Consider the following 21,329-nt stretch of genomic DNA (forward strand, 5'->3'; position numbering starts at 1 on the left):
TGTTGTCAGTATTGCTGCCCTGGGCATTCAGATACTGTGAGTCAGGTTCCAACCCCACGACTGCAAAAATAGTACAGTGTGGGTTCTGTGTCCTCTGGTGTAAAAGCCTTCAGGGCTTACATGTTTAAAGGGTTCTGTTTTGTTTTGTTGTGTTTGTTTTTTTTTTTTTTTTTCTTTTAGCATGGGTAAAAACTTCCTTTCAAGTGGTTGAATTTCATCGCTTTAGAAAAAGATTGAAAGTTGAAAGATCCAGATTCATCTTTTCCATCAGTACAAAAGGCTTAGACCCCATGGCAGGGGTCAGACTTAACATCTTTTTACGGTGTAATTGGGATTAGCATCACACTTTCTGTGTCCAGGGGCTGTGCTCTGCGTGGCCGTGGATCTAATGAGGCACAACTGCTCCTCAGTGTGAGGTGCAGCAGCGTGGAACGAGTTAATACCTCGTGGTTAGAGTTGCTTTGTATCAAGATGGAAATGACTAAGCACGCTGCATTCCTGAAGTGTTACTTATTTTGATATAAAATCTGCTGGTTTGGTACTGCCCATGCCTGTCAGGCATCAGCATGGCAGAGTTGCCCAGAGGAGCTTCGTGTTTGTTCTGGAGCTGAGCGGAATGGGAGCAGCTGGGAGCTCTGGAAGGGGTCCCCGCGGTGCTGGAAGTGCCCTCATCCCTCCAGGAATGAGCTGGCAGCTTCCCTAGACTGCAGAAGACCAGAAACTGTCTTTGATTTGGCTACTGACACGGGAGGCTTGGTGACAAGGAGGTCTCCTGGGTGGTTTGGGACTGCACAGCTCTAGTAAAAGGAAATTGCTTCAGAGCTGCACGGACTTGCCGAGTGTGTGATTTGTGTGTTCCTGTGCCGTTTGTGGAGCAGGACAAGGTAAGGAGCTGTGTCAGGGGGGCTGTGGGGTTCCAGCAGCACCTGCAGTGGGTGGGCTTGACCTCCTCTTGAGGAGCACTGGCGGCTTTCTCTCCGTGAGAATGGGGTTTCAGGAAGGGGAAATTGTCCTGAGACTTTGCGTGGAAAATGTGTGATGTGCTCTCTGGCATTGAGAGCTGGAAAAAGAGTCAGGGCTACCTGTCATGTGCTGTGAACGTGCCTCGTTCTTCTTCTTTGGATGAAGGTTTGGAAGCTGTCTTCACACAGCTGGGATCAGAGAGGCAGTTAGGCAGAAATGGGTGACTCTTTGTTTAGAAATTATATCATTTTCTCCCCAACTGCTGCTTTCAGCGAAATAATTTACTCTTCTTGACAACACCAACCTGCTGTAAAGTCCTAATGCAGTAAGGGTGATGAATTTGGCTTCTCTGGAAATACTAGGAAGCACATGAGAGCCACTGAAGGAGTTTGGGAAGAGAGCTCAGGAGAGAAGCATCACAAGTCTGGTTAGTTTGTGATGGGAATGATGTGTGTAGTGCCTGATACGAGTGCTGGCTGCCTGACCCAGGTGGTTTCTGCCAGTTCTATGTCCCTGAGCTGTTTTAGCCTGTCCTGGGCTGTGTCTGGGGGTGACTTTGCTTGGATCCCACTGCCCCAGTGTGCTCTTTCTTCTCCAAAGAGCAGTCTCTACCCTTGCTCAGGCTCACAAGAGATTAAATGCCTGGTTCTTGATACCAGCCACTGCCTTGCAAGCCTGGGCAGGTGTAGAGCTGAATTCCTCTCCTCCTTATTATGGTTCTTTTGGAAAAGGCAGTTCAGGGCTGTGTCTGGCAGAGCACTGAGCAGGGGAGAAGCTTTGAGCTTGTGCTCTGCTGTCTGTGTTTAAGATGAGCCAGGAGCTGTGTGTGTCTGGCTGTGTCTGGCAGTCCTGAGGTCAGTGATGTGCCTTGGAAAGATCCTGGCTTTGCACTCCAAACCTTCTGGCTTTTCAGGTGAGTGGAGCTTATTGCTTCACTTTCCCAGTAATTACTTCCCCAGCTGGTGTGTGGAGCTGCATGGGCTGGGGAAGTGACATTATGTGGTAGGTTTATGGTGAAGGAGAGGGAATAAACTCAGTGTGGATCCTGTTCTGCAGATGTCCAAGGCCAGGTTGGATGGAGCTTGGTCTGGGAAGCACAGACATGGGCAGTGGGAGAGGGCAGGAGCTTTGGGCTGACTTCCTTGATATGAGGAAGCAGAAATGTGTCTGTCTGGCTGAGGAAGCTGCAGGACAGGCAGTTTTTGTTGCACCCTCACCAACGTGAGTCATGGCAGGAAGGACACAGGGCAGGCTGGCAGAGCTGCCCTGCTTGGGCACAGCAAGGATGGACCCAGCTGGAAAGCTCAGCCTGCTCTGTGCAGTGATTTGTCCTCGTGGATGCTGGATCTCAGGAAAAGGTTCTTCCCCCAGAGGGTGGTTGGGCATTGAACAGGCTCCCCAGGGCAGTGGTGACGACCCCAAGGCTGATGGAGCTGGACACTCTCAGGCACAGGGTGGGATTTTGGGGTGTCCTGTGCAGGGCCAGGAGCTGGACTCAGTGATCCTGATGGGTCTCTTCCAACTCAGCATATTCTGTGATTCTATGCAGATGTTTTGCCAGGCTGCTCCCAGAGGAGGCTGTTTCACCCCTCAGGAGGCTGTTTCACCCCTCAGGAGGTTGTTTCACCCCTCTCCTCACCCGGCTGACCCCACAGAGCCTTTCCTTCTTTGCCTGTGCCTCCGGTCCTTGGGGGCATCCCGGAGCGCTGCTGCTGCTGCTGCTGCAGAGTAATTGCAGTGGCACAGGAAAAGGGAAAGCTGCTTTCCTGTCTGCTAATCAGGGCTGTGCAGACAGGGATGGAGGAAGGATGGCTCTGCTCTGGCTCAGGATGTTTTGGCAGCAGGGCCTATTTATAGGAGAGGGCAGGGGCCCCTCGCTGCCCTGCAGGAAGGGGGTCTCGCAGCGGCCTGGCCACGGAAGCGTTGAGGGCAGGCTGGAATGCTGATGATGGAGCAAATAACCCCAGTTCTGTGCTTACCCAGCTTGTCCTAGTTTATCCTGCTCGCTGCTGAGTGGGAGAGTTACTGGCAGCCGTCTGGGGCAGTGTGGTGAGCGATGCCAGACTGCAGGAACCCACACTGTGGGAGCTGCTTCCCGCAGCGAGCAGCGCTGCTTTTTGGAGAGGCTGAAAGGGCAGCAGAGAGCCAAGGCTTGGTGCCATGTGTGCCCAAACCCTCCCTGAACTGCTTGGGGAGCCCTGGGATGTCCTTTCAGCGAGGAGCTCTCTCAGGTAGATGTACCAAGGCTGGTGCTTTGCCTTTAATTGCAGCACAGATGGCTCAGCCAAGCGGGTCAGCAGTGCCAGGGATAGCACTGGAGCCCTGGGATCTGAGGTGTGGTGCCAGCAGTGGGAAGGCTGTGGGTCTGTGCCGTGGTGGGGACTCTCCACGCCCAGCCTGGTGCGTGGGGCATCCTTGTCAGGCAGGTTTAAGCTCCTCTTTGTCTCCCAGCCTGGTTTGCTGCCCGTCCTTGGCTCTGCCCACTCCTACAGGCTCTGGTGAGTCAGTGCAGACTGACTGTTGAAACAGCGGCTTTGAAGGACATGTGTGTGGCAGTGGGAGCTGGCTGGGTCTGTCAGGTGGAGCCTGAGTACAGGCTGGGTGTGACTTTAACCCTGTTCCCACCTGGAGTGACTCTGGATTGCTTTCTGCAGAGATCCTCTGCTTTTGTGAATGTGTGGAATGGGCACTGCTTGCTGCTTGTTCTGCAGGGAGACTTCTTGGTGCCAGGGCAATGTTCCCAAAGCCAGAGTTACCAAAGCCAGGCTTGCTGGCCTGGCCTGAGCCCAGCTTTGCTGAGCTTGTCTCCTAACACAAATGGAGAACGTTAAATAGACCTGGAGGGCTGGAACTTCTGAGATGGGATAATTGCCCAGAGAAAGGGAGGAACAGAGCTTGTTAGAGCCTTAGGGCTGCTGTCTTCTGTCCAGGATGAGTTTTCAACCATGCTGGCATATCTGAGAATGTTGGGGATGCCTTGTGAGCTACAGGTAGAACCAAAGGGCTCTGAGGCTGAGGATTCCACATGTGAAATGTCTGTGCTGAGGCCATCCTGGACCTGCAGGTGCTGGGTCTGTACAGCCACCCCAGTTCTCCCTGGTGGTTTCACCTGCCATCCTTGCTGGAGTATCTGGAGGATGTTTCCTATATCCTCTGGATTATATGCTGGGATAGTCTCAAACATCACAGCTCCTGTTTGTGCAGGCTCTGCTTGGGTAGAAGAAGCCAGAAGGTTCCTTTAGTGTGTCTTCTCCTCTGCTGATCTTAACACAGGGTGATTTTTCTCCTGAGCATGAGAACTCACCAGTTTCTTCTGCTCGTTAAAACTTTCCTGGCTGCAAACCACAGGCTGGGCACCACTGCCCTCCCGTCTCTCTGACGGCAAATTCAGGTCAGGTGTTGACAAACAGAACATCAGACAGGTTTTTACTTGTGCTGTGCAGCAGGAGAGCAGTTCTGGGAGGAGGGTACACTCCTCCAGAGTCAGGCTCTTCTCCAGCCATCACAGCTGTTCTCGTCCTGTGTGAAGCTGCAGTGTCCTGCTGCTGCTGCCTCTCTGGAGGAGTAGATGTGCTTCCCTTTCTACAGAGGTGGTGTTTCGTGTCCTGCTGTGTCCCTGCTGAGTGGGGAGCTCACAGTGTTGCAGGGTTTGGCTCTGTGCTGCCTGAGGTGCTCTGAGCAGTGCAGAGCATCAGGAGGAACTGCTGGTCCAAGCAGAGGGGCTGGCTCAGATCCACGCTGCTGTGTTCCTCTGCCATGAAATAATTTCCTTGGGTTTGGACCCTTGGGATCCCTAACTGTGTTCTGTTCCTGTTGTGGTGTTTTGTTTGTTTTTTTTTTTTAGCCGGTGAGGCCCCAACTTCCTTTCATTAACCCTCCCAAATGCGTGCTGCACAAACAGGCTTTGTGGGGAGCGCGCCCTGGAAGCCCGTCCCGAGCATGTGATTTGGGTTGGAATGTTCTTCAGCAATTGCCAGGGAGCAGCTGGAAGTTCTGAAGTTTATGGGGGCTGGAAGCTCTGAATTTCGTGGCTGGAGCACAGCTGATGGTTCTCGTCTCCTTTGTGCCCCCAGGTCGTGCGAGGAGGCAGCGCTGACGCCCCCGGGGCTCTCCCAAACCGCCGGGTGCTGCGGGTGTTGTGCCAGCTGGATGCGAGCAGGACGCAGGAGGACCTGGCCAAGGCTGGGGATGGGGTGCTGGTGAGCGCAGTGGCACCTGCCATGCACCCAACGGGCTCTGTGGACAGCACCTTCTCCCGCTCGGCCGTGCAGACCCTGTCCCGCAGCCACTGCCGCAACATCAAGCAGAAGATCTCCCAGTGGGAGGGGAGGACACGGGGCTGCCCCAGCAGGGAGAAGCAGCAGCCAAAGGACTTCGGGGTGAAGTATGATCCCAGCTGCAATGCTGCACCCAGCGTGAAGCCAGAGCGCACAGAGAAGGGCGGGAAGGCGGGGTCCAAAGATCCAAAGAGCCTGGGGCTGGATTTCAGGGAAGGTGCGTGGAGCTGCTTGCAGACTGGTGACTGTGGTGGCCCAGCTCCCCGGGCCAAGGGGAAAGGACAGGGGCAAACAGGCTTGCTGGACCCAGGTGTGACATTGCCCTCTGGGAACTTCTATACCTCACAAGCTCTGTGGAGGAGAGCAGATCCCCCTCTGCCTGGCAAAGCCCCTCCTGTTCCCTCGGACCTTCCGAGGAAGCGAGGGGGCTCTGGCTCCACGGAAAGAGAACTGAAAAGCCAAGGAGTGGACTCTCTCTGCAGGGCAGAGAGGAGCTTGAAAAACATTTACTCTGAGGTTGAGGGGCAAGAGGAGGAGCCAGCTCCTGTCCCACCACCCAAACCCCGTAGGACTTTCCGCTACCTGGCAGAAAAGAGTGCTGGTGGTTGTAGAGATTCCAGTGCTACCAGGGAAGTTCCCCTGCAAAAGCAGGGTGGAAGGGACGTGGTGTCATCCTCCAACAATCCTGAGAAGAGAACAGACAGCAGGAGGATCAGAGGGAGAGCCCAAAGGTACATAATTCATCTCTCGTGTCTGAAACGTTTCCTTACCTCAGTTTCTCGATGGGTTTAAGCAGCTTACTTGCCACCATACCCTTGTGGAGGTGCTACTACTGCTGATGCCTCTGCTGATGGGGAGAGGATATTCCTGGATGAAAGTATCCCCTTTCCAGCATTATGTGTGCACTGCTTTTGCTGCTGATAATCTTGCAAAGAAGGCTCCAGGCTCCAAACAGGTGTCAGCCCCACACCATAGAACAGAGTGGAGCGACAATATGCTGGCCCCAGGGAGAGACCTGCCTGCTCCCTGCCTGCTCCCTGCCTGCTGCTTTGCCCTGAGCTTGCCCTCAGCTGCAATTTGTGGATTGCAGATTAGCTTTCTCCTGGGGCACTGTGGCTGCTGAGTATTTGGCTTCCCTGGGAGTGAAGGATTCTCTTGTTGCTTGAAGTTGAAGAGTGTGGGTTCTCCTGTTGCAGTAAGTTTGGCTGGGTTTGCCTCTAAGAAACCTCTGAGGTAGCTTGGTGCTGGTTCTGCTTGCAGAACTGGGGCAGCTGTGCTAGAGAAGTGTGCACATCACCATCAGGGAAGTGGCTTGAGGTCCTGAAACCTTTCACCTTGGCAAAGTGCGTGGCAACAACCCAAATTTTCTGACGATGGGCTGAATCCCTGCCAGCTGCTTTGTGACCTCTGTGCCATAATTTTGAAATACCAACTCACAAATGCAGGAACACCCTCAGCATGAGTAGGAGAGGTCCAGCAGAAAGCAGTGCCCTGATTCTGAGTGCCTGCTGCAGGTCTGCAGAACGTGATTTGGGTTCTTGCCTCTGGCAGGATGGGACTCACTTGGAGTGTGCTTGGCCATGGGGCCTCCAGCTTCAATTTTAGCTTAAAAAACCTTCCAGAGTAAGGGAGCAGGACTCACTTGGTGTGCTGGTTTTGGCTGGGACGGAGTTCATTTTCTTCATAGCAGCTTGTGTGATGCTGTATTTTGGGTTTGTGATGGAAAGACTGGTAACGCAGCAGTGTGTCAGTCACTGCTGAGCTGTGCTTCCCCAGAGCTGGGAGGGGACACAGCGGGCACAGCTGACCCCAAGTGACCCAAGGGATGTTCCAGACTCTGTGATGTTGTGCTCAGCAATAAAAATCAGGGGAAGGAGGTGGAAAGGGAGAGACATTTGGAGTGATGTCACTGTTGTGGGCGATAGAGCCCTGCTCTCCTGGAGATGCTGAACACCTCCCTGCTGTGGAAAATAGGGAAGGAATCCCTTGTTTTGCTTTGCTTGCACGTGCAGCTTTTGCTTTACCTTTTAAACTGTCTTCATCTCAACCCGTGCACGTGTTTTTTTCTCACTTTTACCCTCTGATTCTCTCCCCCATCCCGTGGGTGGGAACGAGTGGCTCTGTGGGGCTGAGGGTGCTTGGAAATCAAGAGTCCAGAGCGGGGCATCCCCGTGCTGGGTGGCCCCAAGGAGGACCATACTGTGTGTGGACTGGAGACAGCAACTGGCTGGTACAGGCAGGTGCCTTTAGAAGAAGTTGCACTGGTTTTCCTCTAGGAAATCTTTTGAGTTTGAGGACATCCAGGGCTTCCGCAGCCGGAGGGCAGCCACCAACTCCCCCAGACCTCGGGAAGAGACAAATGGCACCACAGGATCCAGGCTGGTCTACACACAGTCAGAAGACAACATCTACGAGGACATCATCTGTATGTGCCTGTGCCTGTGGGGGATGCCCTCCCTTTATTTAAGGGTTGCAGTTTTGCTGGGGAGGGAGGGGTGAGGATGAGGATGAGGATCCTTTCCAGCCCTTTCCAGCTCTGTGACTTTTTAAGTCCTTCCCCATCTGGGGTTCTTTTTTGGTGTTAGTAACCATCTGCACGTGAAGAGCCTGATTTCAGGTGTCCTGGAAGGTCACTGGGGTTGGTCTGTGCTAAAGTGATGTCTTTATTAGCTCTTTGGATGCTTTGCTCGAGTGCTGCCCAGAGATCAGTGTGAACACTGCCAAATTAGCTGCTTTGCAATAGAGCTGCTTTCTCTGCAAGGGTTAGAAGTGTTTTGTTCTGCTGAGTCCACGCACAGTTTGCCAAGTTGATGGCAGTGGGTTAGAAGGATCTTTGAGTGGTGGGAACCCACCTTAAAACAGGTCTCTCAGACCTGTTAGAGCTTTGCACATAACTGCACATTCCCCCTGCTAATATTCCTTGTAGGAACACACGGCTTTATCTCCTTTCATAAACCCCCCATCCAATATTTTCTCCAGGTCCTGCGAAAGAGAACCCTTATGAAGATATTGGAGCACTGCCCTTACCCCTGTGGAAGGTCCCATCTGTCTGGAAGCTGCCCCCTCCCCGGAGCATCAGCAGGGCTCCCAAGGTAGGGTGGGGGGGATTAAATTATCAGATGTTTACAGATTCATCCTCCTGAGGGCCTTGCTTTGTGCTCACCCCCAGCCCCACATTCCCCACTGCAGGCCAATGTTTTTTCTTATTTTTTTATTGTTTGTTGTTAATGTAAATGATATGTAATGTAAATAATGAACAGGCACGGCAGGGGCAGCTGATAAAACCGCCAAGGAGCAAAAGAATAGGAAGAGGAGAGTGTTGATGAGATGCTTCAGTGGGTGGAGAGTTTGGTAGAGCAGATTTACCATCTGTAATCTGACTCCTTTGACCCTGACCTTGGACCAAAGCTTGATCTCCTGCCTAACCATCTCTTCTGGCTCTGTTCTCCAGCCTCCCCCAAAACCTCCCTTCCTCAGCCGCAAGACTCTCGAGCTGAAGCCCTCCCAGACGAGTTTCCAAGGGAAGATGGTGAAGGACACCTCTCTGCCTGTCACCCTGTCCGAGTGGAAGCTCTTCCGAGCAGTGGAGGCTGCCAGCAGGAGAAAGAACTTGCCCTGGGTGAGATTTGAGCGTGAAATGTTACTTCTGGCACGGCATTTCAAACTCTGGCCGCGTTGTAATTGTCGTTTGACGCCTTGGGGATCTTTGGAGAGCCTTGGGTTGGTTACCAGCTTGTGTCCCTTGGTGATAAAATGCAGCCTGGGCTGTGTAGAAGGAGAACTGCAAGCTGCCACTTCGTGCATGGGACTCAAATCCCACTTGTGGTAGTGGCAAGGACTTGATTTTGCCGTGGTAAAATCGCTTCTCTTCTGCAGATCTTTTTTTTTTCCTTGCGAAAATCACGTGTGTTTGCTCAGATTGCACAAGACTGTGAGGTAGAGTTGGACAGCTGCAAAAGCCTTTTCAAACCTTCAGAGTGCTTTGGGGTATCAAGTAACTCCTCTCTGTGCTTTTAAACAAACTGTAGGTCTGGAAAATCGGGAGGGAGATGGCAAGATTATTAAAATGCTGTGATGGAGAGTATCTTTCATTTGGAGAGGGAAAATAAAACACTCTCCAAAAGCAAACCTATTCCAAAAATCTGGTAACAATTCACATGCAGGAAGAGCATTCGATTCTCTTTGCTCCTGAGGAACTGAGCCAAGATTGCTTGAGAGACTAAGAAAAGGACTGGAGTCTACAAAGGAAAAAAAAACCTTACTTTTTGCTTAAGAAACATATGGTTGCCCTAAACACACCCAGGGTCTGGTACTGGTGACTCAGCTGCATAAAAATCAGAACAGAAATGGAAACTCTCTAGGTAAGGCTGGATGAAAGGGGAAAGAAGGCAGATTTGGCAGGAGAAGCAGTGCTTTTGTGCTCTGGGCTGTTTGTTCCTTGCTGTCTCCTCGTGCTGGGAGGGCTGGCTGAGGCAGAAAATGGGGAGAAACCGATTGGAAAAGAAGGGCTTTTAAGCCTGGTTTGCCGAGCTGGGGATGAAGGCTTGAGCTGAAAAACAGGTTCTCTTGAATATCCTTCCTTTTTATGTAGTATTTGTGGTGACAAATGGCTGGGCCCCACCCTCCTGCACTCAGTTTAATGAATTCTTAACTTGAGACAAGAATGAACTTGACCTGCTCCCTGCGCTGAGTGAAAATCCTTCCTCACGCCAAGCGAGAGCCGCCTTTGATGTTGAGAGTCAGGGAGCCCCTGTGGCACTGCATTCCTGGCAGGTGAGGGGCAGGTCCAGAGCAGCCTGTGACAGGGTCACCAGAATTGTCAGGACTCTGGTTTTAGGGCTGTTGTGACCAGTGGAGGAAGATTAACAGGGTCAGCTCGAAGTGTCTAAATGCTGACCCTTCTTTCGTGGCTGTAGCTTAGTCTGTGTTGGGCTGTGCTTTTTTCCAGCCTTTTTTTTTTCCAGTGGACCAGGTGGTGTCCCTACAGCACAGACCCATTATTATGTCCCATTCTCTGTCTTCACCTGTGCAAAAATAACAGAATCCCAGAAGGGTTTGGGTGAAAAGGATCCAAAAGCTCATCTCGTTCCACCCCCTGCTGTGAGCAGGGACCTTCCCCTAGACCAGGTTACTCCTGTCATTTTAACAAACTATCCTGGAACAAGGACTGTGCTTGGAGCAGCCTTGTTCTGTGCCTGACTTGTGCTTTGGGAATCTTCTTTGAGCTATATATCCAAATATAACAGCAAACTTAAAAAACAACCCCCCAAAAAAGGCTCCAAGGTACAGTGAGAGAGCCCTACTCTTTCTAGGCTTGGGAAAAATTGGGACACTGAAGAACACATGGAATTCTGAGTCCTCTGTGGTGGAGGGTTTTTAAAATGCTCTTGCAAGTGCCTTTGCAGTTGGCTTTTAATAGAAAATGGAGATGTGATGCCAGACAGTTTGTCGCTTCTACTGTTTGGTAAAGGAAGTGTGACACTTTCCAGAATGTTGCACAGTTTGGTGTCAGCTTTGAGTTGTGCTCACAGTAACTCCTCTGCTGCAGCAGCAATCTGTGCTCCTCCATTATCCACTGAGCTGGGCTAGAAGTGCTCCAGCCCCTGAGCCAGGCAGGATTTGGGCAGCTTTTCCCAAACCTTGTGGTGCTGGTTTAGGGCTGTTGGGCTGCCGTCCTGTTGACACCCAGACCCTTTTCTGGACCCTTTACATTAACCTCTGCTTCTGCTTTGGATTTCAGCTGGTACTGAAAATCCAGGAGATCTTTGATTCCAAGCGTGGCAAGAAGAAGGTGAAGCTTCTCAGTCCTGCTGGGAGGGAAGCACCTCCAGTGAAAGGTATTGGGGTCTCCAACACCACTCTCTGTGCTATAAAACCTCTTGAGTGGCACAATTCCTGTACACCCTGGCCTGGCACAGCAGTGCCAAACCCCACATCTTGTGGCTGGAATTGAGCTTTCAGCATCACCAGGATTGGCAACACTTGCCTAACCCAAGTTTAACACTGTCACAAGTGAAAGATTCTGAGCCTGAATTGCTGAGCTACTGGATAAAAGTGCTTTCTCAAAGAAGCAAGGCCAAAAATTCCTCAGAAAACCACTTGGCATAAGAACTACCTCTGACTACTCATTGCTTTTTGTGCCTCTAAAGTGAATTCCTGTGTTGTTCTGATTTTGTAGCCATGGTGTGGTCTTTATTTATAGTATATTCTGTTCAGCAGCTCTGCAAAGTTTTAGAGCAGTATCAAATAACCCCCTGGTTTCTGCTCTTTGCCTGCAGGCCATTTACTGACAGCAGTGACTTGATATCAACTCTGCTTTTTGAAATTCACTGTTGTAACACATTTGCCACCAACCAGCTGCCCTTTGCCGGTGCTTTGGGCAGGATTGGTGGGCAGCCCTGAGGGATGTTGATCTGATGAGTCTCGAGTTCTCTCTCTTTCCCAACACTGGGTGTTGCCCATCTTCCTTCTGCATGGCTAATAAGTGAAAACTATGTGTGTTTCAGGTGAAACCAGTGGGAATGAAAGCGATACGGAAAATCAGCCGAAAAGTGAGTGAATCACAGGGGCTGGTCCTGTCCCCACAGCACTGCACCCTTGGCTGAGGCTCTGATGGGATGAGCACAATTAGTGGTGGCTTCTGCTGAGCCAGAGAAAGGGAGCCTCTGAGAGGCCACATGGCCCAGTCTGGGAGCTGCTGCTGTGACAAATGACGCCTGAACGCCAGAAAACAGCTCTCTGAAACTCTGCTGAGTGTTAGAAAGCAAAGAGCGCTCATTTATTTACAGCACGCTCGGGAATCATTCCCAAAGCAGGGAATTACAGAGGTTCTGCAGTTTTTATACTGTAATATCTAGACATTACATCATCTGTTACACCCACTTCCCAAATCTCCTGCAACACCACCTTCGCCCCACCCCTGACATGCCTCCCGAATTTGAGTCGGTGGTCCTAAAATGACCACCCCTTCATCTCCCTCTTTGTCTTCCTCATCATCTCTGTCCTCCCTGGAATGGCTTCAAGGCCTCTGGGTAGCTCTGACTGCTTATATCAAGTGGTGGGACTCTGTTATGTCTCGTTTTTAGTACATTTCTGCAGATAAGTAGCTCTTCACCTTGCTAAAATCTTCCGTCCCTTGAAATTCTTGACAAGGAACGTTAAACAGCATTTTCCGAAATCTTTTACGAAGGTACTTAGGGAGCTAAAAGTAATAATGAGCTCTGCTAAAACCTTATATAATGTAGATTTTAAGGCATCACAAATCAACCTCTATTTCTGCCACTTCCCGTGAGCGCTGGAGGTTTAATGCCATTAATCTGCCCGTCACAAGAAACGGTTTAATTTTGGGGTTGGTAGAGTCACACTTCACTGAAATGTGTCTTCTGGGAGACTGTCCTTGGTCGACTTTGCTGCCAACACTTGAGGTTATTTCCCCCATAATTCCTTCCCTTGGTTCTGTTTGATACAGTGCTGTGAAATGCCCTTTCCTCTGGGGAGAAGTCACTTGGGTGTTTGTGAGTTTGATCACAGACCCAAACTACAGACTGGAAACACCTCCTTGGTTTTAGCTGGTGTGGGCAGGCCCTGGCACAGGTTGCCCAGAGAAGCTGTGGCTGCCCCATCCCTGGAAGTGTCCAAGGCCAGGTTGGACGGGGCTTGGAGCAACCTGGGCTGGTGGAAGGTATCTCTGACCATGGCAGAGGGTGGGACAAAATGATCTTTTAAGGTCCCTTCCAACCCAAACCATTCCATGATTCTGTGAATTGTTTTAGGAGTTTCATTTACTTGGAGGAAAACATGCAAAAGGCCTTAACTTGGAACAAATAATGAAGTTCCACTTTTTTTGTGTTAAGGAGAGTAATGGAGAGTGAAGAATCTCTGCAGAAATTCAGTGATTGAGTCACTGCCTGGTTTGAGAGTCGTTTGAAAGTGTCTAGAACGTGTCACGGTGCCTGGGCCACAGGAATTTCTGACGTCAGAGTGCTGTGCCTGTGCTTGTGAGTCTGTGCTGCCTGTCAGGACACCCCAGCCTGGAGGTTTCTTGGCCAGGAGACTGGCTCTGCCTCTCCTGATTGCCAGTGCTGCTTCAGAGTCACTGCCTGGCAGCTCCTGGCCCGGTGGAGGGGGCTTCCCTCACTGTTACCACAGCATGGGCACGGCAAGAACATCAGGGCAGCAGGGGAATGCTGGACGTTGATCAGGAGGGATTTGCAGAGCTGCTGCAAGTCCTGTGCTCCCTGTCTGAGTCATGGAATTGTTCAGGTTGGAAAAGACCTCCGAGGTCATCAAGTCCAGCTATCAGCCCAGCTCCAGCACCACAGCTAACCCGTGTCCTCAAGTGCCACATCCACACCTCCAGGGATGGTGACCCCACCACTGCCCTGGACAGCCTGTGCCAATGCTTTACAACCCTTCCTGTGATGACATTTATCCTGTGACCTGTGGCCAGGGAGAAGAGCAGCTCTGTGCTCCAGGAGCTGACTCAGGTGTCCCGTATCCCCTGGAGAGAAGGAGGGATGTCAGGCAAATCCACCCATCTCCTTTCCCCCTCTAGAGATGATGATGAGTGCTCCTGTGTGACCTGCAGGTGTGTGGCAGTGACAGCCACAGGCTGATTTGGGATCTCTTCCTCTCTCCAGGTCGCCACAGGTGCCCACGGCAGGTTCAGGCAGCCTCCAAGAGGAACCCGCACTACCAGACCTTGGAGAGGGATCTCATAGAGCTGCAGGAGCAGCGGCTCTTTGAGCTCTTCGTGGTGGTGTCCCTGCACAAGAAGCCATCTGAGGTGACCTACACACCACAGATCATCCAGCAGTTCCCCAGCAAGGTAGGAGCTGCTTGGAAACCTGCCCACAAAACACAATCAGCAGCGTTTCCCTCCCAGAGTAAATGCTTTGGATTCACAAGATGGACAAAGAACTGCAGCCAGAAAGAGTGCACAGGGTTAATTTAGTGGGTAAAACTGAACCTACATAAATAATACTTGCTAAAAGTGCAAACTTTAGGGTGTTAGGGGAGAGGAAGGAACGTGGCAGATTTGGCTCCAGCCTCTCAGTCTGTCCACTGGCTTTGGGAAGGGCACTGCAGGGCTCCTCTCCTGCTGCCCCAGCAGACAACCCAGCTCTGCCACGTGGCTCTTTGCTGGCTTTTCTAAGTGCACTGACACAACAAATTGCTTTCTCAGTATTTATTTATTTTCTGCTCAGATTAAAGTGTTTTGATGAGTGACTTAATGATGGGACACTCTGTCACATCGGGATTTTGCAGGAAAGATTGCCAAGTAATTATGGAGGTGTTCTGATTACAGATTTGCCTCCCTTCTAATATTAGCCTTGCTTCCAAGTAATCTGCTGTCACCCTCTTCTTTGGGCTGTGTGCCCAAGGACATCAAAGCTTTTGTACAACTGTTACTCTGTGAAAATGCTGTTCTGTTTTCCTAACGCTCCTTCGAGCTCTCACAGCTCGGGACACTGGAATAGCCTGCATGTGCTGAGTGTCTAAAACCAGCTTTATGCCACAAACTTTCTACTTCTCGGGGGCATTTCCTGCTTAAATGTGATCTCTCTTATTTGAGCACCTTCCTTTTGCCCTTTCTGGGCAGTTTTGAGAGTGGAAAGTTGCCCTGTGTTCTTCGAGGGACTTGATTTGGGCCCACACGAGGTGTAGCTGGCACGTGTGATTCAGAAACACCATTTTCACACTCAAATTATGACTGATCTGCACATCACAGGCTGAACACGTTCCTGTTCCTATTAAGTGTTTTCAAATCTTCCTAGGGATAGAACCAAGGCAGGCTGACCCAGCCATCATTTGGGGGGTCAGTTCTGGCTTTATTCCCCAGTAGACTTGAGTGCTTGTAAATCATTACCATGTTCTTACCAAGACCAGCTGGGTTGTTTTACAAAGGTCCAGTCAGCAGGAAAAATGCAAGAGGGAACTGGGAATCTCTTACAGTCAGAATATATTCTCCTGTACCTGTGCAACTGTTACCTGATGGATCAGCATTTGGAAGTGTCAGGAAGATGCTTTCTCTGTTGTTTTAAATGCTGCAGCTGTGCACCAACTTCAGTGACTTCAAATGCATGTGTTACCCCTCCAGCCTGAACATCCCTTCAGACAGTCAAAGGATACTGAAGAGAGGCTAAAGGTCATTCCCAAATTCTGCTTTCCAGATCCCAAAGACTGGTTTCCTGCATCAGACCTTAAAAGGTAAAGACTTTGGTTTTGAATGCTTGTGCCTGAAACAGGCACTGCTGAGGGCTTTGGTGTGTGCCAGAGGAACTGCAGCCAGAGCAAGGGAAAACAGGAAAGGCTGAATCCCCTGTGTAGGGAAAGATGAGATGGGGACGTGGGCTCAGAGTTCTGCTGCTGCCCAAGCACTGTCTTTCCTATAAGGAGGTTTGTGACATCTGTCCAAAACCAGCTGCTGGGGCTGGAAGAGCTTCTGCTGCTCCTTGGCTGAATGGAGGAGCAGCTGGGAAGGAGGAGAGCTGGAGCAGCTCAGTGAGAGCTGCAGGCTTTCCTCCTGAACAGAGCCTGAAGTCCTTGCTAACCACAGCCAGGGACCTTCAACATGAGCAGAAGGAGAATGGCTTTGTTTTGTGTGCTTTATCAGTGTCTTCTCTGAGCTGGGTGGTGAGTTAACCCTGATTTAACCCTGCCTTTTGCTCCCCAGTGAAACGTTCTCCTTCGTGCTGACGGGTGAGGACGGCAGCCGCTGGTTTGGGTACTGCAAGAAGCTCCTGGTAAGGGTCTGTGTGTGGGCTGGAGGGTACAGAATGCAGATGCAGGACATGAATCAGAGGTGGTTTTCCACGTGGGGCACTGCAGCCTGTGCTGCCGTGGAGATACCAACCCTTAAAATGCAGAGGGAAGGGTCATGGTGATCCCCAGAAACAGTGAGATGGGCTCTGGGCACGAAACAGCTCCTGAAACTGGGCATTCCTCAGGAATCTTTAAAGTCATAAGTGTAGGGGGAAGTGCAGCAGAAGGAATTTTGCAGATCAGCTGCAGTGCAGGTGCTGGGTTGCTTATTGCACCCCTGTTCTCAGCAGAACTGTTGCCGTTGCCTTTCAGCCAGAAGGGAAAGGGAAGCGCCTGCCCGAGGTTTACTGCATCGTGAGCCGCCTGGGCTGCTTCAACCTCTTCTCCAAGGTGAGCTGGGGGCAGCCTGCAAGCTCCAGGAGGATGCTTCTGGCAGTGGCTTCTGATACCTGGTGTTGTTGAGGGTGCCCCTTCATCCTCTTCTTCCATGACCTGGAAATGGAAAATCAGTTTGGGAATGGGGTAGATCTCACCTTGTTTCTTGTAGCACCATGAGGAGGGGAGATAAAGAGGTGAAGAATGGGGGAAACTGCTGCAGGGAAAGGGCAGAATAATACAGGGGTAAACTTTGATGAAAGACGATTCTGATTGTTTGGAGCACAGGTTTCCGGAACAGTGTTCCAGGAAGGTTTCTTGGGGAGGAGGGTGGGATGTTGCTCCTCATACTCCTCTAAATAATGAGAATTTATTACTACACACAAGACATTTCCTTCCAATATCAGGAGGCTGGAGAATGGAGAGTTGTGCTCACAGAAAGCTGTTCCTGCTTGGTTGTTCAGACATTTAAGAGGGGCTTTCACAGGGGTCCCAAGCGAGGGGGAAGGAGCTTCCCCACAGCCTGGAATGCTCTAAGAGGGGCTCTCCCCTCCCCTGGCTCACCAGCAGCAGTGAACCAGTGCCCCATGTGTTTCCTGGCAGATTTTGGATGAAGTGGAGAAGAGGAGAGAGATGTCCCCGGCCCTCGTGCACCCCTTCATGCGCAGCGTGATGGAGGCCCCGTTCCCTGCCCCGGGACGCACCATCACCGTCAGGAGTTTCCTGCCCGGAGCAGGAGATGAGGTAACAGGGATCAGGATGGGCTTCCCTCTGTTAATGGGGTCTCTGGGGCATGCAGACTCTCTGCAAACTGTCCTGCAGTGGTGCTACCTGTAAATAGTTAGTCTGGGGAAAATGCCCTGAAGTCGGAAGGGAGGTTGTTACAGAAACCATCTTTCTGTGGAATCCCCCATACATTGGAAGTGATTCCCTGCTTTTTAAGGAGCAGCTGCTGGGGAGTCCTCAGTGCTGCACCAACTGCCTGGGCCATGGGGTTCCACTTAGGATCACAGAATATCTCAAGCTCGAAGGACCCACAAAGATGATCCAGTCCAACTCCTGACCCTGTACAGGACACCCCAAAATCCCACCCTGTGCCTGAGAGCGTTGTCCAAGCACCTCTTGAACTCTGGCAGGTTTGAGGCCGTGCCCACTGCCCTGGGGAGCCTGTTCAGTGCCAACCACCCTCTGGGGGAAGAACCTTTCCCTGATATCCAACATAATCCTGCCCTGGCACAGCTCCAGCCGTTCCCTGGGGGCTGTCACTGGTCATACAGAGCAGAGATTGGAGCTGCCCCTCACGAGGAAGCTGCAGACCACAATGAGCTCTGACCTCAGGCTCTTCTTCTCCAGGCTGAGGGGCAGCATCTCTGGGCTCCCCCAGCACTCTGGGTCTCTCTCACCCCTCAGGTGATGGAGCTCTGCCGCCCCTTGGACTCTCGGCTTGAACACGTTGACTTCGAGTGCCTCTTCCAGTGTCTCAGCGTCCCCCACACGATTCGGGTCTTTGCCTCCCTCCTGCTGGAAAGGAGGGTCATCTTTGTGGCTGACAACTTAAGGTAATAACTGAGTGGGAGTGAGTAGTTCTGTCTGAGGGATACTGTCACTGGATACTGCTATTTCTTCTGCCTTGGGACCTGTTCCACGTGCAAGCGTCTTTCACTTTTTGTAATCAGTTGCATTTGAAAACCTTCTGCACTTGCCACACAACATGTGCATGCCTGGAATTTGGAGTATGCTGTTTACACAAGAGGAAATATGTTTACTTTACCTTTTTAGTCTGGGTTGATGCTGTTTTAGCTCCCCATAACTGACTTTAAAAGTGAGCGCACGGGACTTCTGCTGCTGCAAACACGAACACCTGCCCTGAGCGTTTCTAACCTGTGGCTGTAGCTGAGACCTGAAGGAAACACTGACAACCCACCCTGTGCCTCTCTCACCTTTCCAGCACTCTGTCTAAGTGTGGCCACGCTGCTGTTGCAACACTTTACCCCTTCACCTGGCAGCACACCTACATCCCAGTCCTGCCAGCCTCTATGATCGATATCGTGTGCTCTCCGACCCCGTTCCTAATCGGCATTCTCTCCTGCTCCTTACCACAGCTCCAGGACCTGCCCATAGAAGAGGTGAGAAAGGGGTGAGGGACGTGTGACAGGACATTTAAAAAACAAATTTAAAAAAAGTTGGGTTTTTTTTTTTCTTCTGTACAGCAGCATACCTGGTTACGAGTCAGTGTGTTCTGTACATCTTTCCTCAGGTTCTCATCGTTGATCTTTGTGCTGACAAGTTCTTGCAAGAGGTGAGTGAGATAACAGCACCAGTCACTCGTGCAAGGAAAAGGCATCAATGAAAGAAAATAAAAACAAACACTCAGGAACAGCTGGTGTTCATATGTAGACTCCAGTGGCTGAAGAAATACCTTGGAATCCCTTTGGACTGAGAGAGAAGGGAACAAGCTTAAAAATCCCTTTTGCATGATATGGAGAGCTCTGCAAAGCCAAAGATGCTGCTTGTCTGAGCTGAATTTAAAAACAGATACCTGGTTTATTATGTGAAGGGGACCAGTAAGATTCTCTGCTGCCTTCTGGCTGTCTCTCCCTGTACTTGTTCTGTAAAATACTTTCTCCTCTCTCATCTAGCTGGGGTGTGTTTGTTGGTTTGGGTGGTTGTTTTCCCCAGGAGTGATAATCTAGGGAACAAATTATCACAGTTCACTCATGGCTGTCTGCTGAACTCCACCTAAAGTGCTTCTGCATCACCAGGCAAGGACCTACAGACACACTGGGATATTTATTACTAGTTCAGGAGGATATTTGTTTCTCCTTTCCCTTGCCTCACTGTCCTGTTTTGCATTGCAGCCTGCAACTGGAGAAAGGTATTAAAGGATTGGGGTTTTTTTTAAAATCCCAATTTTTGGGGGGAGGGTTGAGACTTGTCGTATTTTCTCAACAGACTTGTTGGTTTTTGTTGTTGTGTGTTTTATCACTGGTGAAATAAGCCTGGGTCCGTGTCATGTGTTCTGTGTTGGCCAGTTGTGTGTGTGGCTCTAACAGAACGTGTTTGGAGGGTGCTGAGCAAATGTTTTTCATTTCTGTGGCTACAGAACAAATTACACTGCTCCACCAAGATCCACCATATCCCAGAGTAACTCCCCTCTAACTGCTTTAGGCACGTTGTGGATATTTCTGTTCTGTTCCCTGGTTCTGCTGATGATGGATCTAACACAAAAAATCCTTCCTTGGCCAATATTTGTCCGTAGGTGTCAGATGAAGACGAGATCTTGCCTCATAAACTCCAGGCTGCACTTGTACAAGTCTTGGAAGAACGAAGTGAAATCCTCTCACATGGGCAGAGTGACATGCAAGGTATTTCTGTGGAAAATTTTCTGTGGAAAAGTGTTCTTTAGCAGGTCTCTACAGGTATAAAAATGAGCAAGATGTTTGGCGGGAAAAATGATATTTTGAATGTTTTAACTACTGGAAAGGCTTTAGAATTGAACCTGTCCCAGCTGCAGCACAGAGCTGACGTGGGAAATTGAATATTTGAGCTGTGACTTGTTTGATATCAAAGAGTCACCCGAGATTTCATAGTCTGAGACAGCCAGCCCAAAAAATAACCGAGGTCACTAAAAAAGCTGCTCCTCCTTTAGAAGAGGAATGACCGGAGTGACGGGAAATCCCTCTGTGTCCTCCCCGCAGGTGACGTGACCCTGAACTCCCTGGTCTCTGAGGCTTTTGTGCAGTTCTTTGTGGAGATTGTTGGGCACTACTCCCTGCACATGAACGTCACGGAGAAGGGGGAGAGGGTGTTCCAGCGGGAGCCCTTCCGCAAATCCCACGTGTCCCGCAACGTGCGCCACTTCCTGCAGTTCTTCATGGAAACCCAGATGTTTGCAGGGTTCATCCAGGACCGGGAGCTGAGCAAGAACGTGGTCAAAGGTGGGTTTGCTCTTCCTTCTTGTCCTGGAAAGTTCTCCTGTTGGGGTTTTGGCATGTGGAATAGCCACATTCTCTTCCAGTTACTCGACAAAATTCATCTTACAAAGGAAAGAGTTTTTGCACCTCTCCTTTCTGGGCTCAATCCTGCAGGTTGTAGACACTACATGCAGGATTTCCTTTCATAACCTTGTTAGTCATTGAAGATGCCACATGGTAAAAGGTGGAGTAGCTCATCTAGGTGAGTGATTTTTAATTTTGGTGTTTTTTTTTTTCTCTTTAGGCCTTTTTGAGGTCCGTGCCTTGGAGTATTTGGAGAGTATTCCAGAGACGGAAAGAACTGGAATGAACAAAATCCTTCGCAGCCTTGGTAAGGAAGACCCTTGATTTTTGTTGAGTTTTAAATTTTTTAATTAATTTTAGCTATGGAATAATTAATTTGATGCAAAGGAGAGCAGGTCCCCTTCTTTGCCTTATGCACTTGTGTTCCTTTGTTTACATTTGCCCCTTGAGGAGATGCTGAATACTTTGCAAGATGTTTCTTTTATTTTTAAACTTATGCATCTTTATCCAAAGTTTGTGGGAGATGATCCTTAAGTGTGATCCTGGCTGAGGACACACTCAGGGGGCAGAAGTTGTATCTGTAGCAGAGCGTGGCCATGTGTGACTCGGCCAGATACTTCTGGAGTGTCTCCAGCTCACAGAATCATGGAATGGTTTGGGTTGGGAGGGACCTTAGAGCTCATCCAGTCTCACCCCCTTCCACGGGCAGGGACACCTCCCACCAACCCAGGTTGCCCCAAGTCCCATCCAACCTGGCCTTGGACACTTCCAGGGATGGGGCAGCCACAGCTTCTCTGGGCAGCCTGTGCCAGCGCCTCCCCACCCTCACAGAAATCCCCTAAAGCTGTTTTTTTTTTCTCCGCAGGCAGCAAAATGAAATTTCTCCAGAAGAAGTGACCGGGCGCTGCTGCGGGACAGCGGCGGGACCGGGGCCGGGCTCTCTGTGCGGGAT

At 50.6% G+C, this 21,329-nt stretch overlaps 1 protein-coding gene across 2 annotated transcripts; it reads left to right on the plus strand.

The window, feature by feature from the left end:
* The first annotated feature begins 5,113 nt into the window (after positions 1-5,113).
* On the plus strand, positions 5,114-21,314 carry DENND2C (DENN domain containing 2C). 2 transcript variants are annotated; one of them, XR_003572751.1, is made up of 18 exons: positions 5,114-5,971; positions 7,517-7,665; positions 8,220-8,332; positions 8,692-8,859; positions 10,981-11,077; positions 11,747-11,791; positions 13,880-14,067; positions 15,340-15,449; positions 15,916-15,985; positions 16,317-16,394; positions 16,983-17,123; positions 17,790-17,938; positions 18,328-18,505; positions 18,637-18,678; positions 19,238-19,254; positions 19,639-19,744; positions 20,078-20,317; positions 20,598-20,685. XR_003572751.1 is itself a non-coding variant. In XM_027897394.1 (18 exons), exons 1-18 carry the CDS (start codon positions 5,184-5,186, stop codon positions 21,272-21,274), a joined length of 2,781 nt encoding a protein of 926 aa, XP_027753195.1. In that variant the 5' UTR covers positions 5,114-5,183; the 3' UTR covers positions 21,275-21,314. The 2 variants fall into 2 exon arrangements, 1 of the variants encoding a protein (XP_027753195.1); XM_027897394.1 differs by lacking the exon at positions 19,238-19,254 and adding an exon at positions 21,243-21,314 and having other exon boundaries at positions 20,598-20,684.
* Positions 21,315-21,329: the final 15 nt, after the last annotated feature.

Source organism: Empidonax traillii, unplaced genomic scaffold (assembly GCF_003031625.1).
Source record: "Empidonax traillii isolate 1590-97213 ecotype Southwest subspecies unplaced genomic scaffold, ASM303162v1 scaffold541:size654180, whole genome shotgun sequence".
NCBI classification, from domain to species: Eukaryota; Metazoa; Chordata; class Aves; order Passeriformes; family Tyrannidae; genus Empidonax; species Empidonax traillii.